At 38.4% G+C, this 18,586-nt stretch overlaps 1 protein-coding gene across 1 annotated transcript in view; it reads right to left on the bottom strand.

Annotated features, from left to right (window-relative positions):
• Positions 1-8,307: 8,307 nt before the first annotated feature.
• The window catches only part of grin2da (glutamate receptor, ionotropic, N-methyl D-aspartate 2D, a), a 95,719-nt gene continuing 85,440 nt past the window's right edge, over positions 8,308-18,586 (bottom strand). Inside the window, exons 11-14 of the mRNA XM_027144049.2 lie at positions 18,282-18,442; positions 17,047-17,234; positions 13,592-13,824; positions 8,308-12,515 (exon numbers count right to left, since the gene is read on the bottom strand). Of these exons, the coding sequence (XP_026999850.1) occupies positions 9,534-12,515; positions 13,592-13,824; positions 17,047-17,234; positions 18,282-18,442 (3,564 nt within the window). The 3' untranslated portion in view covers positions 8,308-9,533. The remainder of the gene's footprint in view (positions 12,516-13,591; positions 13,825-17,046; positions 17,235-18,281; positions 18,443-18,586) is intronic.

The following is an 18,586-nucleotide window of genomic DNA, read 5'->3' as shown; positions in this document are numbered from 1 at the left end:
GGTATAGGAAGAAACCTTGAGAGGAACCAGACTCAAAGGGGAACCAATCCTCATATGGGTGACACTGGAGGGTGTGATTATAAATATACAGTCAAACAGATGATGTATAGATGTAAAAGACCACATGGAGTTCACATCTCCTCTATAGAGTCTATCTGGAGCTGGTAGATCTCTAGATGCCTCAGGATCCTCAGGAATCTCAGTGGAGGTCTAAAATCTTCATCGCACGGAAGACGATCTGAGCTGGTACATATTCTGGATGCCTCAGGATGGGTAGACAGAGAGAATGCATTTGTTTCTGTATCACGTGTGTTAGCCCCGCCCTTTCCTTATCCCTTCCCACATCTGCACACCTCCTTGTGTTACAATGATTGTCACCCCTTTTTATACCTGTGGTCTTGCGGCTTTTTTTTTTTTTTTTTTTTTTTTTTTTTTTGCTGAGTCGTTGTGTTTGTGTTCCTGTTCCTGTTTTTTATGTTTCCAGTTGCCTATGTTTCTGGCCCTTTGTTATTTTTTAATCCAGACTCTATCTGGTGTTTATAAGAGTTTATATTCACACCCTCCAGTGTCACCCAAATGAGGATGAGGTTCACTTTTGAGTCTGGTTCCTCTCAAGGTTTCTTCCTCTTCCATCTAAGGGAGTTTTTCCTCACCACAGTCGCCTCAGTCACCTCAGGTTTGTTCATTAGGGATAAATACAAACACATTTAAAATATAAGTCTAATATTAATCTTTAACTTCTTGTACTATATTTCTTATGTTCTGTAAAGCTGCTTTGAGACATTGTCCATTGTTAAATGTTGTTTATTTATTTTTTGTATGTTATGATAAACTGGTGATTTACCACTAATGTGCTGTGTGTCTTTGTTATTTGTTCGTCCTGTACAGCGAGTCTGTAGTTTTAGATCTTTGTACAATTTAACACAAGAATTTATGTATTTTTTTGTAGTTAATTCATTGTCCAGCAGATGGCACCAGTATCCACAGTATTAGTACAAATCCATGGAGACATCTGCATATGTCCACATTAGCATATCATTCTAAAGCCGTAGAAATAAAAGCATTTGTGTGTGTGTGTGTGTGTGTGTGTGTGTGTGTGTGTGTGTGTGTGTGTGTGTGTGTGTGTGTGTGTGTGTGTGTGTGTGTGTGTGTGTGTGTGTCAGAGGTGATTTGAGAGACAGGTGACTTTGATGGAGGTGTGTTCTGCACAGGCAATGTTTTAACTATAAGATCTTTAAATACTTTTTCCTCCAGTTTATTGTATTAACCCCAAGACAAATATCTCTGGATGACAGAGAAAATGAGTAGCTAAAATTATGTGTGGATTCATTAGTAGTCAAGAAATGTTGAACCTTGAGGACTATTGCCTCTAATAACTACAAGAACTCATACTCCATGTTCTACCACAGTATAATGTATATGTTAAGAGATTGTGTGTCTGTTTTAACAAAACTAAGCCTGTGACGTATGTTGTAGACAAATTTTCACAAGTCACCAAGGGAAAGAACTTTTTTTTTTTAATAAAAGGGAGTTGACTTAACGAGTATCTTCGTATTACCTTAACAGCATTTGGGCAGACAACGTTATCCAGGGCAACTTACATTTTATCTCATCTTTACACAACTGAGTAATTGAGGGTTAAGGGACTTGTCCAGGGCCGCACCAGTGGATTCTCGGTGGACCTTTGATTCAAGCTCACAACCTTCTGAGCAACGGTCCAACACCTTAACCACTAAGCTACCATGTTCAACAGCAGCTAATTAACATATAAGCTTGTACATTTAATGTATTTGGACACCCTTATCCAAGCTCTTAGCTCATGTATTAGGGTTAAGGGACTTTCTCAGGGGCCCAACAGACTCAGCTTGGTGTACTTGGTGGATTTTAACTCACACCTTTCCACTCAGTAGTCCAACACCTTAAATCCTAAAACTCTAATTTCTCTACCTATCAGTAAAGGGCTTAATGTGTACAGTAATCCACAAGCTACCAGAACACCAAGGGAGAGTTAATTAATCAAGTAGGCAGAAAAAGTGCAAGAACATCAACACTTCAGTAATGTTGAATATCATCAAAGACCTGACACTGCTGTTAGCATCATTATCAATAGTTATGATATCAATGGTGACTGGGGGCTATGTATATAAGAGAAGCGCAACTGTGCTATGTGCTATGGACAATCCAAAATCTGAGACCACCAAATTCTATTATTTACAATCGATTGAATAAATGATAGAGTCTTTGAATCTCTTGTAAATTTTTGGTTTGTCCTCTTCTTGCTATAATGACGGTGCCCACACAAGCTAACTGATCCATTTTTGATTAAATCCACCAGTTGCTTATATGTTTCTGCCTCCCTGAGAGTTCTGCCAATCATTAAACCGAGATGCTGAGAAATGAAGAGCGCACAATCCAAAATTAATATTATTATTAATATTAATTCTACAGGTCTACTCATATGTCTTTAATCATATGTCATATATCATATGTCAGTTCTGTCTGTCTGGATCTGTACATAGTGACAGCTAGGTAACTAGAGCTATAAATTACTCAATAAAATTCTGAAACTTATTAAATAATCAGACAAAATTTTATACAGCAGCTCCTATCGTGCTGCAAGTCTGAATGGTGCCTACATTTTAAGTTTTAAGTAACAGATGTCACTCATTTTAATTATTGATTTAAAGATAAAGTCAGTTATAAGGTCAGTCGCTTTGCTCATTATATTGAGATACCATGCATTCAGGTTGACAAGAAAACTTTAGGATATTTTTTCCCCCCATTTTTTTTCTTTTTTCCCAGTGAAGCCGTGCGTCTGACTGAGAACCGAATTGACAAAAGCTTGTTGATGATGAAAACACAGTGTATCTAAACGAGTCAGTGGAGTTCTAGCAGCAAGGCATTACTAATATTGAAATCTGCATTACTATCTAGCAGGATTTCATGCAGGCTGTGCGGTCCATGAAAGAAAATGCATTTTAAATGAACAAGTGGTATGACATTGCAGTGCAATTTGATTTGATAAAATATCGAATTTCTTCAAAATTGATGTATAATCCTGACTCAATCTCTTAATTTATTTTTTATATTTCTGTCATATAGAAACACAAAAACATACGTAGCACAGGGTTGAATTTTGGAAAGGATTGTCCTAGCAGTTGAAAAGAAAAAAATGCATTTGAGCATCATTAAGCGTTCAGAAAATCGGCTGCTTTTTTGTTTTATCATATCCATGCTCCATAGTTATGAACTGTTCTTCATGGAGGTGAGTCAAATGTATTTATGGAAAGGGGGTGTTCATCAGGAAATGACCATACTGTAAGATTATTTTATTCATATTTTCTATTATATTTGTTCATTTTTTTTCACTGCTTCAGCTTGAGTTTTTTTTTTTTGTTTTGTTTTTTTAAAAAACCTCATGAATGATGATCAGTGCACGTTATATTTTCATCTGAAACATAAGGGATTCACTGATGCAGGAATTCACTTACGTATAATTAAATGCTGGCCCATGAGTCAGTAAATTCTGACAGAGCTTATCTCCTATCTCCTGTTTTGTTCAGTGGACAAATATTTGCATCAAATTTGTCTCTTTTCACATTCTCACTCTTGCAGTAGAAGTTTATACTGACATGAGTAAACAAATATGTTTTAAACCACCACAAAATAGCAAGAATTAATAGCTATTTTATGCTGATTGAACCAGTTATCTGGCATAGATATCTGCATGATCAGGATTAATCTAACTCCCCCAAGCCCCTCCCCCGGTAATAGTTTTATACCCGATATAGAAATAACTATACACTATTTATATATATCAAAAACATTTTGACGCAATATAGTTTTACCCTCGAGGTAAAAAAATATGATACAGGCCTCTGTATCATACAATATGACCAGTGAATATCAATAAAAAATAAACAGCTGATGTAAGCAATTTGAAATAAAGGAATTCTTGAAAGTGTGATTTGTGTTTATTGTAGACTTAAATTTAATAATACACTATATGACCAAAATTGGGCAATAATATAAAGTGCTGCTGTAACAGTCTTTGCTCTTCTGGGAAGGCTTTTGAGTATATATTGGAATGGAGCTTTGTGCTTATTTTGTTCACAGGAGCGCAAGGTAGCGATGCTCTGCGAGAGTTCCTAGTGCGCAGCAGTAGTCCCAATTCATCCCAAACTTGTTCAGAGCAGGTCAAATCAGGGTTTTAGTGATTTAGGTCACTTGAGATCTTCCTTCCTTCCTAGAACCTTGGCCACATCTGATTCCACCTGTTTGGATTTTGCTTGTTTGGAATGAAAACCCATTTCTGGATGAGGCTGCCGTTGTAGACTGTGTGGCAACATATGGAAGGCCGACATGTGGCTGTATGGATCCATGTATATTTTGCACCGCATGAACTGAAAATGTGTATTATATGACTGTTTGTGTAAATAACCTTCAACTTATAGCTTCTGCAACCTTGCTTAAAATTTTTGCCAAACGTTTTGTATTTACATTCATTACTGATAAACATTATTTTAAACTTTTCATCCTGTTTTTATACTTCTGCAAATCTGCTTTGAGACAATGTCAATTGTTTAGAGCTATACAAATAAATTAAATTCACAGTATAATTATTGTTTTGATTGTTTTTATGGTTTAACTTGGGCAGTCAAATGAAGTAAGAGGTTTCATCATGTCAAATGTATTTTTGTGATCTGTGATAATGACCTGATTCTGTAATTATTTAATTTTGTTGCTGCTAATCTATGGCCAGAATGTGGCCCAGGTATTTGAGCCAGATTAATCAAAGATCCATAAGATATTTGTCCAGCCATGGACATGGACTCAAACTGGAATTGAGCTGATAGAATGAATACAATGCATTAACTATTTTGGACATCTGAGCTGTAGAGCCCAGCGGAAGTTACAAGAAAAGATCAATATATTATATTAAGTATGTAATATGGAATTGAGGGACACGGTGGCTTAGTGGTTAGCACGTTCGCCTCACACTTCCAGGGTTGGGGGTTTGATTCCCACCTCCACCTTGTGTGTGTGGAGTTTGCATGTTCTCCCCGTGCCTCGGGGGTTTCCTCCCCCGGTCCAAAGACATGCATCGTAGGTTGATTGGCATCTCTGGAAAATTGTCCGTAGTGTGTGTGTGAGTGAATGAGAGTGTGTGTGTGCCCTGTGATGGGTTGGCACTCCGTCCAGGGTGTATCCTGCCTCGATGCCCGATGACGCCTGAGATAGGCACAGGCTCCCTGTGACCCGAGAAGTTCGGATAAGCGGTAGAAAATGAATGAATGAATATGGAATTGAATTGAAGGACATATTTATCAGGATTAAAATAGACAGAGATGAAATGTAGAAAGGAGTGAGAGAAGAACAGAGAATGGGATGTAATGGCAAGTCGTGGCCTAATGGTTAGAGAGTCTGACTCGTAATCCTAAGGTTGTGGGTTCGAGTCGCGGGCCGGCCACGACTGAGGTGCCCTTGAGCAAGGCACCGAACCCCCCAACTGCTCCCGGGCGCCGCAGCATAAATGGCTGCCCACTGCTCTGGGTGTGTGTTCACGGTGTGTGTGTTCACTGCTGTGTGTGTGCACTTTGGATGGGTCAAATGCAGAGAACGAATTCTGAGTATGGGTCACCATACTTAGCCATATGTCACGTCACTTTCATAGTCATTATGCTGTTATCAGGCTGATTTTAGATCGTTGACATGATAGAAATGTATGCGGAGTGGAAATAATAACATATTAGTGCAAGTTGTCTTCTTCATTATCAGACAGATTCTCAGAACACAGGAACACCTTTGGCTGGACATTTATCGTTAGTGGACACATCCATGGTACTACCATGTGTCAGTGCTGGTTAAGCATCCAAATAATATTAAGTGGTGGTCAATGTTGAAATAATAACAATCTCTCTTTTTCTGTCTCTGTCTCTCTCTCTCTCATACTCTCTCTCACACACACACAAACACACACACAAATATACATACAGTACACACATACACATACACATATACACACACACACACACACACACACACACACACACACACACACACACACACACACACACACACACACACACACACACACACACAGTGAAGTATCAAGCTGAAACGCCAGTCAATTATTGTATTAAAATCTTTTATTCTGTTACTGTTTGCAGCACAGCATAGTATATTCTTCCAAGATTAAGTGGCCCGGCGCATCACACCCATGTGGCTTCCCCGGAGAGAGGGGAACCGCACAAGGAATCCAACATAGTAGCACAGAGGCACAGCCGTCCTGGCACAGAGTGGCATTTAACAAAAGTGGCTCTGCTCAGCTACATTATAGAGTAATACAGAGCAGCATTATGTGGATTTGTGTGCGTGTGTGTGTGTGTGTGTGCATGTGTGTGTGTGTGGTTGTGTGCATATGTATATTCAGTAAAATCCAGTGTAGTTTGGGACACACACACACGTGTACAATCACAGAAATGTATCTAAATCAGCATATACTTCTATACCACTTTCCTGTGAGACATACTGCATAATGCAAAGCTTGTGGCTCAACCATACATCTTCAATAAAGAGCCAGCTGAACCTTTTTAATATTCAGAAAATATTCTATCCCACCATCACAACCAAACTACAGTGACACGGTCATCTGGACACACACATACACACTCACACACACACACATCCACACACACACATTCACGGCATCGGTTGTAACTTTTTCTCATAGTGGACAATGGCCAGCTGTGCAACACAGTAGGACACTGGTCTCTGATATCAGTGAGTGTAAGACAAAAGAGGACAGACAAAGACAAAAGACAAATTTATAGAGAATAAATGTATAGAATAAACATATATATCTTTTCTTTGAAATTTATATATATACATATATACATATATACATATAACCTTGTATATATATGTATGTATGTATATATATATATATATATATATATATATATATATATATATATATATATATATATATATATATATATATATATATGTATGTATGTATTCTGTAATTTAGATATAGACTTACTCACAACAGTAAAAAAGTAGACACTATCAACACAAGAGACAAATAGAGAAAAAGGCCTTTTTAAGATTAATTAGTGGTCAGATTAATTAGTAAGTTAAAATCTTTCACATAATCCTAAAATTGTGACATAAAGCATAATCGTAATAAATAAATGTTTAAAGCGTTTATGTGAATAGAAGACCGAACAAAAAAATCATCTGAATCATTTTCTTGCGGGTTATATATATATATATATATATATATATATATATATATATATATATATATATATATATATATATATATATATATCACATTTTATCATTAAATCTGGTAAAAGACATGAGTGAAACTAATATTTTTGTCTTCAGCTAGACTTTTATGCTGAACACATATTGATCTATTGCTATCTAAACTTCACAAACACATATATGAGGTACATCTATATATAAAGAAATCTAGACAAGTATTGCACAACAGTCAAAATTGGAATTAAATGATGTACATATAAGCTGACAAGTGTTCAATTTTTGTGTCAAGATAAACAATGCATACAGATTTAGAGGAAACCGGTGACATTCAAGTAATTTGTCACTGATTCTGGCTTTTGAGGATTTAAAATACATTTTACTGTGCTCCTGATATGTACATCACAGTCATCAAAGGTTTAGCGCACAGTATCTTGACATTGTTCAGCTCATTAACAATATAACATATTCCAATTAGTACTATTTTTGAAAGCTCAGCATACAATAGATAAGCTTAGTATGGCTCAGATGCAGTCACAAGCACACAAAAAAGCTAAGTTACCCCGTTGGTCTGTGATTAGGACTGTGTCAATTACATATAGAACTTTTGGTGGGAGGTTGTATAAAAGAAAGCTTTTAATGTAATAGAACAAAAGAGAAAATGTAAAGTAAAAAATCCAAAAATTGAATCTTAAATGCTAACAACTGAAATTTTCGTCAAAATTGTATGATTCTGGAAAATTTCTGGAACAGCTACAAACATCAAAGTTTATATTTGACTCAGTCCTCTGTGCCAACGTGCGGATGCCCTTATGAACATATCATGGTCAATCATAGCAATCACAAAGCTATTAGCAAAATCTAAATGAAACACTTTTTCCAGATCTTCCTGGGTTCTGATGTTCAGTCATATTGTTTTTTTTTAAAGTGCCAGAATTTAATTCATATATATATGTATATATATATATATGTGTGTATATATATATATATATATATATATATATATATATATATATATATATATATATATATATATATAAAATCATAAACTATTGTCTGGTTTATTATTCACATTTGCCAAAATCTGCATTGACTTAATTAAGTATGGATCGCAACAACTAGTAAAGTGACAAAGCAGAGCAGTTAGAAAAAACATGTAAAAACACAGTGCTTAACTGTAAACAGTGCTCTCCTGCTTATCACCCTCTGAATAATGACATGTTCTAAATCTAACATTGACATCTGATTGATGGTACAGCGCTCAATATGGCTAGCTATTTCATTTTTGCACTTTTAACAATTTAACTAAAAACATTTAAAATGGGTTATTGACTTGATTTACCCCCAAAAAGCTACGATCTTAGTTTCTTGGTTTGCAGCACACTGTGTGGTCATGGCAACATGTACATTCAGTTGTGAGGGGATGGGCTGCCACTTTTTAGGTAGTTGAAATGCTGTGTGTGCCCTCACTATTATATTGCACAGTGCTTATTTTCTCCTAATTAATAAAGTTGTAACCACAAAGTAGACACATACTGTATATAGATGAGAATTATGTATTGCTTAAGGGGAAAAAATTAGACCTAATGTGATATGACTGTGCAGTAGCTCATAGCAAATTTGGCACTCGGTTTCAATGAGTCATACATACACTGACCAGTAAAAGTTGATTTACCCTGTTAGGAAAATAAACAGTAAGAAAGTGAAACAGAATGCTAGCTGTGAGTCTGCAGGAGGAGGGAGTTATGTTGTTGAGGGGGAACCAAGGAGGGACCAAAAACTGCTACCTTTTTATAATGAAGGCATCCCTTGAAATACAAATGCAATGATAATATCATAATTCAAAGCTTAAAGGATGGGGTAGGGGGTTGGGGAATGCTATGAGTGTTATTAAAAGGTTTCTGCCTTTGAATCTCCCCTTGAGATCCAAGGGTCACACCTGAGTCCACAAGCACCACAACGATCAAACACCACATTCATCCAGAATATTCCACCCAAGTGCCCCATAAAACTGAGAAAAGCACAACCAATCGCATTTAAATTATTCCTCTTTAACAGAGAGATTTTTCCCGAAAGGCAGTACCATTCTTATGCAGTATAAAAAGAAAAGCCACAACATGTGATATACCTAGATCCACCTTTGTTTCAGCAGCACAATAGAGACTTGTGCAAGAAATGATGGGGATCCACCTCACCATTATGGGCCAACAAAACCAAATTGGCACAGAGTGTTTGCTGATGTCTCTTTTTGATTATATACCTCAGACCTCACTCTCTACACTGGAAAAGTGGGCAGAGTCTCGACGTGAGCATAAACTCTTGGTTTTGAAGGGAAGATGTGGTGATTGGTACCTCTGTGGCTGGGGCACGGAACACAGTCTCTGGTACTGGAGCTTGGCACTGGAGGAGGATATGGAAGAGGGCTGCAGGGCACCAGTTGCTGAGGAAATGGCTGATGGCGATGAAACAGAGGAGGAAGAAGTAGGAAGAGGAACATGAACCGGGTGAGCGGATGATGGAGGTGCAGGGAGAGCTGGTGCTGGCAGAGATGGTGGTAGAGTCTGAGGAGATGATAACTCTCTAGACCTCTCAGAACGTTGTGATCTATGACCACTGAGGTTTGACTGACTTCCAGATTTTACTTGGCCTTGAGCTTGGTCTGGTTTGGAGGACTGCCGTTTGGGCCGGTTGATGTTGCTGAAGCTTTGGCAGTGAGGCAGCAGATCCTCTTGACTACGAGAGGTCACTCGGTTCCACTTATAGTGGTGGGGCGACTGGCAGGAACAGGCAGTATGGCATTCACTTTTTTCATGCGATCTCCTTTTAGACTTCTTTTCAGTCTTCACAGGTAATTTGTCCACAGACCAGTATCTTCGTGGAGGTGGGGGAGTTAAAGGCGATGGAGGCCACTGATTGGATCCTAAGCCTCCAGATCCCCATCGTGAGCCCTCTCCAAAACCACAGCTGCTTTCCCCACCTCCTAATCCCAAAAAAGGGTCATCTCTACTGTTTATACTACCCCCTCTCTCCCTAGATGGATAAGTTCCAAAAAACCACCCTCCACCCCCAATGCCTCCAACAGCCCTTCCTTCATGCCCTTCCCAGTATCTTTCAAACTTTCCAAATTCGCCTGAAGAACCTTCATCATCTGTATAGATCTCTACTGTTTTGTCTCTTTCCCTTTCAGATTCTGTCTCTATTACCCTGCTTTCCCGTCTTCTTCTTCTTCTTCTTCTTCTTTGTTCCTCAGTTCTATCTACCTCTTCTGATTCTTCCCCTTCCTCTTCTTCTGAATCCCATTCATGAAATGACAGGCCTTCTCTTGAATAGGTCTTACCTCTTCCATTCTTTCCTAAAAGCGGACGAATCTCACCCCCTTTTCCATATTCCTCTCTTTCAGACTCAAAGGACTGTGTTTTTTTATAGTTAAGAGGAAAAAGAGGAAGAAAAGAAGATGGAGATTCAGAACGTGTATTCCCACTACCCCAAAATTTAACTGATGTTGAGCATTTACTTGAAGTGGGATAGCGCTTACTGCTAGACTTTGGCCTGGAATGGCGATAGGGCTGAGGGTTCCTGTGGTGCTTTTCTTTTCTCCTAGCTCCTTCTTCATCACCACCCTCTGGATTATCACTCTCTCTCCTTCCTCCCTCTCTTTTCATATCCCAGTCATAACTCCGCATAGAGCTTTCACTCTTCTTTTGAAAAGAGCTACGCCTAAGTTCAGGGTAGGAAGGCAGATTCTGTTCTATCCCTTTTTCAAATACCTCTTTATCTTTGATTTCAGCTTCCTCTTGACCAGATCGCTTTTCCTTCTCCCTTTTCCTGGATTTTCCATCCTTTTTCTTTTTCTTCTTTACTTTATGTCTCTTGTGCTCTCTTTCTCTCTCACGCTCTCCTCTCTTCTTTTTCTTTCGATCCTTCTTCCTCCTTCGTCTCTCCCTTTCTCTTTCTTTATAATAGCGTTTCTCTTCTTTGTCCTTACTTCTTACATCACTTGCTCTTCTAGCCCTCTCTTTTTCCCCCCATGAAGCCCACCACTCCTGGAGTTGTGCCAGTTGGCTAGTGGCGTTGTCTCTCATCTGTGCTTTCTGTGGGCAAGGTTTGCGTGGTGGTATGGGTGGAGGTGGACTGCAGGGTAGGGATCGAGATGACATGTGCGAATGACTTTTTCTCCTACCCAAAAGAAGGCTTGACTCCTCTGTAAGCTCATCTGTGTCAAACTCATCATATGCATCTCTTTCACCTGCTCTGTATTTGAAACTCTGTGATGATGAGTATGAAGAGGTAGAGTAAGAAGGAGAATTAGATCGTGAGACTGAAACAGAAGAGGAGGTGGAAGAGGAGCTAGAAGTGCTAGAAGAGGTGTAGTGCACAGAAGGTGATGGTGAAATAGGAATTTGATTAGGGGAGGAGAAGGGAAGTGGCACAGGAAGAGGCAAAGGAGGAGGATGACGACCTCTTCTCCCTGCTCCATCCCTCCCTCCATACCTTGCCCCACCTCTCCTTCCCAAAGGAAGGATGTTTTCATACAGGGGTCCCCCAGAGCCTTTTCTTTTTGAAAGACTGGTTCTCCTCCATAAAGACTGCTGAGGTGGAGAAGAATGAGGCAAAGTGGGGTTTATGGGCAAATGCCCAGAGGCTTGTTTTTTTTGTGGCAGCCTTGGGTTTCCCAAGGGCTTTGTTTGATGTGTGGTCTTTGGAGTTTGGGAAACTATACTTTGTGGCTCTCCTAATCCCTCTGGATCAATTGGACCATAGTATCTTTTATATTCATCCAGACCTCCTTCTCCACCACCTACTGCAGCCCACTGTGGAGGCATGCCCTGTGGGAATTGTGCAATGTCTGTGATCCCACTATTGATGGCACCTGTCTTTTCAGGGCCAGTTTTTGGACGTGTCCAACGATCCACCACTGCCAGTCGTCGATCATGACGAGGTAAAAATGTGGAACATGGCATAGGTGCTCCAAGAATTGGGCTGTTTGATGGCCCAAGAGCCATGCCCGAATGCCCAGCTGATTGCAGAGATCCAGGAATAAGGGCATTGTACACTGGCTGTTGCTGGTGAAGTTTTTGCTGCTGTTGATGTTGTGCTGTTGTGATGGAAGAGTTGGCTACATTTGCAGTCACCATGTGAGGAGGAGCAGGAGGGGGCATAGGGGAGATCGGATCATATTGTGGAAGTGTTGGGTTACCTAAAGGGGTGGTTTCATCTTCAAAACTGCAGCAGCTGTACATTCCCTGGAAAAGATTTTAAGAAAGGCTAAATTTGTTTTCTTTGAAACATACATATCCAGAGGCTCTAAAAATATCTTAACAAAACTCAAAATGAACTAAAAATATTCCCATAATATTGCAACTGTCTGTGTTTTGGGTACTTGCTGATGCAATACATCACACACACACTACAAATATTAATGTATTGCTATTGCAATATATATAAAATATACTATTGCAGTTTACTACTGTATCTTACTTGTTACATATTGCAAATATATTACGTCAAATCTTTTTCATTTTAATATATCAGAGAGTACAATACAAAAAAATTATAATCTTTTTTTTATCTCCCACAATGCAGAGGTGATCCGTCTTTGTGCAGTTACAATAAATGATGCATCATTATGTATTAGTATTAATCTTATGTTTTCATCTTATAATGAATTTAAATTCAATATTATATATCTTACATAACATTTGAATCACTGACAGCTGACGTGAATAACATTCATGAGATATGTTGGGTTGGATATATTAGGCAGCAAATGAACTATCAGTTCTAAAATTTGATGTGTTAAAATGAAATGGGCAAAAAAAAAAAAAGAAAATGGGCAAACTTAAGGATCTGAGTTACACTGAGCTAAACTGAGCTACACTGTGATGGTTAGAGCCGAACAACAGGTTTTGTGGAGTGTTCCTGGTATGCAGTTGTTAGTACCTACTAAAAGTGGTGCAATGAAGGACAACCAGTGAACAGTGGCAGTGTAAGGGTAGTGAACAAGGCAGTGTAAGGGCAAAATACCCTGCTATGCCAGTAAAAGGCCTGGTCATCGCACAAACATTGTTAAGGAATGGTTTGAGCAACATGGCAAAGCGGTTAAGGTGTTGACTTGTTCATCCCATGGAGATTATACCACACAACTTACTAAATATAAAGTGTCAGATGATGACATCTTGGTGCCAGATATCACAGCACACCTTTGATGGGTCAGAGCTGGTTGGCAGCACAAGGGAGGCTTACACAATATTAGGTAATTAAGGTGATTAAGTTTGTGATCAGTTTGTGTGTGAGTGTGAGTGTGTCTTTATTCACTAACCCGACTAAAAGCCAGCAGAAAGTCCAGTCCCTTTGAGCGACCCATGCAGTGCCGGAGCTTCCAGTAAACCAGGTGTTCCCAGGCAAATACCAAAAGACTTAGACCCATTGCCACCAGTAGCATGTAGAAGACTCCTGCCATGTTATCTATGTCCAGCTTGGAACTCATCACTTCAATCTTATCATTGTGGCAAATCCCAGAGAGCCAGAGGCGTTCAAGCATGTCAATTTCATCTAGAAAACAACAAACAAACAGACAAATACAATAGATGAGAAAATAACCAGATTAATGAGATCCTGAAAGAATAAATTTAAACAAGAATGAAGTTAAAGGCTAGGTTATGAAGTCATAGGTTAAAGGCTTATTTATGGAAAGCCAAGTCATTTATTTATTAAAAGAGGAGAGTAAAACGAAACATTATGAACCAGCTGAGATTTCTGCCTGGTTTACATTATTATTGAATTGAAGAATAAAATAGCATGTGATGGGGAAAACATAAAAAAGAAGTCCATATGACAGAAAAAGATGAACATCTGAAATAGGCTAGTTTGTACAGTGTTTTGAAGATTATCCAGCCTGATGGCCAATAATAGTTAATACTTCATTCATCTGAGAAAATAATTTCACTAGAAATAACACTGACAAGACAAGAGCACTGGCAGAAGACATGTAACATGCATTTAAATCTTTTTATTGAGTTTTATATGGCTTTATTTCTATAGCTCAGAATATATACATTCATATTCATCCATTTTTTTTAATAAAAAAAACAAAATTTAAAATTTAAAATTAAAATTTAAGAATTTAAAAAATGGTTAATTGTAAGTTTGACAATCTATAAAAGGCAGACATGTAGCATAAACCATTTGAATAGGGAATGGGAAACATAATATAAACTAAACCATGCAGTCATAATATTGACAATTGCAAAACAATTAGAAAAATTGCAATTGTGCCACTAGTTACCTCATTGGTCCAAACCTCATTGGCTACTCATTATTGTTTTAATGAAGTTTTACAGTTTTTGATCAAAGTTTTGTTTAAACTGGATTCTGTGGTGTGAAAAAGTGTTTGCCCCTTCCTGATTTTTTCTTTTCTTTTCACGTTTGTCACATTTAATGTTTCAGATCATCAAGCGAATTTAAATATTAGCCAATGACAACAAGTAAACACAACATGCATTGACTTACGGCTAATACGGACCCATACTCAGAATTAGTTCTCTGCATTTAACCCATCGAAAGTACACACACACACACACAGTGGTGTGTGACAGTGACAGCGACGGAGAGGTTTCTAAACAGGAGAAATGCTAATTCCAAACTACTGTAAGCCCTGGACCAAATCCGGACCCAGATGAAGGCCCTAGTATGAGTGGATGTGAAAATAAAGCAAAGACGGTGACCTTGAGTAAAGTCTCTTGTGCGAGGCAATACAGCGACAGCTATATTTCATTTAGATTTACTTTCACCGGGAATGCAGAGATACCGACTCCGTTGTGCTTGGTGTGTGGTGAAAAGCTATCCAACAGTGCTATGGTCCGAAGTAAGCTGAAACACCATCTCCAAACGAAACACCCTTTGCTTAAACACAAGAATGCGGTCTATTTTGTTCTCCTGCGTGAGCTCACAGGCAAATAGAAATAGAGAAACAGGCAAATTTTATGAGAAAAACCACAAAGATAAATGAGAGAGTTCTCAAAGCTAACTACCACATTGCTGAACTTGTAGCTAAATCAAAAAAGTCCCACACTGTGGCAGAGTCATTAATACATCCCACCTGCAAAGCCATTGTAAATGAGATGCTCGGTCCTGAAGCGGTTAAAGAAATAGCCAAAGTCGCTCTTTCAGATAACACAATTTCCAGACGTGTTGATGACATGTCTGCAGACATAGAAAGTGTGGTTTCATATGGAAAAGATTCATATCAGTAAGAAATTTGTGTTGCAACTTGATGAGTCTACTGATATTATGCCCCATTTGAACCAAGGCACTTAGTGGACATGCTCAACTCAAGGCCAATGTGTGTTTTGTGTATGGAGACACGATCAGAGAAAACTTTCTATTTTGTAAGGCACTGCCAGAAAAAAACAACAGGAGAGGAGATTTTTCGGGTCACATCAGAATATTCTGAAAAAGGAGGACTTAAGTGGGAAAACTGCACGAGTGTCTCCACTGATATCAGCTCTGTGTTCATCCAAACAGGCCCAGGTTTCACACTGAATGAGTAAAAATATGAAACATCATAAGGCTTTGTGTTTATTTGATTCCTATTTAAGACACTCTGAGGAAGAGGAAGATATACAGCAAGACTCTTCTCTGTTCTGGTAACAAGGTAGTGGAAGGAAATTCCCCGACATGTCTGAACAACTGCTCCAAATTCATGATACACAACACAATTCCAATTGCATTATGGTAAATATTTCCTGTCTTTCTGCTAAGAAACCTATTTCTAAGCATCCAATGATAAGCTTATATGATGTCTCTGCTGTATTCATTCTTTGTAGTAGTCAAGTCCCTTCAGAAAATGTCTGTAGAAAACACTGTTTTTGTTTTTAAATAATATTCTAGTAAAAAGCTAACTGAGTACATATGAGTTAATTCATTACAGTACATCTTGCTGCCTTTCCTTGACATAGGTATACAGCTGTTTTATCATTATCGTTATTAGTGATCGGCTCCCCAAGGAAGCTGTTGTGCGCCTTTGATCTGGCTTTGCCAAACACTGCTAGAGTCTCTCTCTAGCAAACTGCTAGATGAAAGGCGTCAAGGTGAAGCTGAGCATGGCGGTCTAACCCATTTCCTTGTTAAGATTGCCAGTAAAGATTTGACAGTTTTCTGTAATCTGGGAGGTTGTTAGTGATGGGTTTGCGCCTTTCACCAGCTTTGATACAAAAACATTTACAGCCCAGTGGTGTTGATGCCTGGATGGATAGCCATATATTAATATGTCATAAATGAGTAAGCAGTAAAAAAAAATGCATTGTGGCTTGATTAATGGTTTTTGGTAGAAATGGCATTGTATAAAAAATCATCATGTTTCTTGTTACAATTCTAGTTCTTTGGTTAATGTATTTGTCTTTTACCTAGTCTACTCTGTTTGCACACTGCCCGGATTCTGTCTTTCTTTTTCCTGTTTTAAAATAAAAGCTCTTAACCTGCAACTGCCACAGTTTTCAACATGTGACAAAAAATACCGAATATATCTCAGTTATTCTAATGTCCTAATGTTATGTTAGTTCTTGTGGGTTGTGTCATCTCAAATAAGTTTTGTTTCTACCTTGTTACCTAAATACTGTAGCACTAGTTAAACGATTCCATATTTCTTTATCGGTACATCACCTCGTCCCACACTAATTGGAATCCACCAAAGTGTCCATAAAATCGAATGGCTTTGTGGCAACTTTTTTTCATTGTGCCAATATATCTAACTTAATGAACATCCAATACTCTCACCATCTCCCACCAGTTGCAGCAAAGCAAGGTCTAGTGGTCGCTTCCAGCGAGAGTTCTTGTGCAGGGCGATGCCATATCCTGTAGTAGCAAACACCTTCCCTGAACCAATGGTCATCACTTTACAACCTTCGTCTTTCCTTGCCATGTAGTTTAAAACAGCCGCATCGTAGATGAAAGCATCCAGTTTACTATAAGCAGAAAGCAGTAGAGAGTGGAGATTAATTGGGAGGTGAGAAGATTTAGAGAGAGAGAGAGAGAGAGAGAGAGAGAAAGAGAGAGAGAGAAAGAGAGTACAGTGCATATTCCTTTTGCATGCACGCACAATGCATTAGCCTAAGTTTAATTAAGCATGCACACTTTCATGCACCCGTTCTGAATAAAATCTTGCCTATACCTTCTCCAGAATTATGTCTACAATGATACTAATCAAGGCAAAATGAACTGACTGTGTCTGTATACATGTGGTGCTGCATCAACTCCAAGGTTGGTAAAGGGATTTAAAGGTATTTAATGTATTGTGGACTAAAAACAAAAGACCAAAATCAATAAATACTGATTGTTGTTAATGCACCCATGTACTTAAATATAGGTGTCACATGAGCATCCTGCTACAAGAGAATGAATCGTAAGACGCGTCTTATGATTGCTGAAAAAATCACCAAGTAGAAATGACGCTTATCTCTTTCAAGTGAACAGGTTTTAAGTTATAAAATTTAATAGAATTTTCCGTCATGATCCCCTACTTTACTAAGATAGCAAAATACTGCTTCAAACAAAACCAAAAAGCTTAGTTGTTAGGAAATTGTGGTTGGGAAAGCAACAGTTTCAGTATAATTATGGTGTTTCTGACGCCTTAACACAAAGGATGGAAGTCAGCTTTCACACCCACTCTGAGATTGACAGAATCCGACAGCTGACAAAATAATTAATGCCTATGCTGTGATCCGTGCTGAAACCCACATCTGGCTTTCCTGCTATATTAAAGGGAAATCTTAATTTTTCTGTACTTTAGTTATTTTAGTTTAATGAGCTGTACTAACAACTGATATCTACTATTTTTGTCTAGAGCACATTATAACAGCTTTTGCATCTTTATACAATAAACCAGGTCAGTATTACTTAAGTCTCCATAGAATTAACCACTGAAAATAGAAACAAATAATGATTCGTAGCGTTTGGGAGAAAATGCTTTATCATAAGACTATAGTGATTTATGTTCTTTGTTATCCACTCACCCGGTCTTGAGGTTGTCAATGGCTTCCTCAACTCCCCTCTGGTTGTGGCGCACCATAAATTGATGCATGCTAGGGTAGTTGCTGCGAATGTTCTCTTCTGTGCTGCCATTTGGGACGGTGCCGAAGCGAAGGGGAGGGTACTGATCTGTAGGGTGCTGGAACTACAAGCAAAAAGAAAAAAATTGGGGAAATCTGTAGACTAAGCAAGCCCATTTTAGTTTTTTTTTTTTTTTTTTTTTTTTGCTAAAATACAGCAGGATTCAGCTGTACAGTCTGTTAGGGTTTAATCTGTGATTAAATCTAAT

This window comes from Tachysurus fulvidraco, chromosome 7 (assembly GCF_022655615.1).
Source record: "Tachysurus fulvidraco isolate hzauxx_2018 chromosome 7, HZAU_PFXX_2.0, whole genome shotgun sequence".
Lineage (NCBI taxonomy): Eukaryota > Metazoa > Chordata > Actinopteri > Siluriformes > Bagridae > Tachysurus > Tachysurus fulvidraco.
Note: the sequence above shows the minus strand (reverse complement) of the source record. Positions and strands in the feature narration are given on the sequence as shown.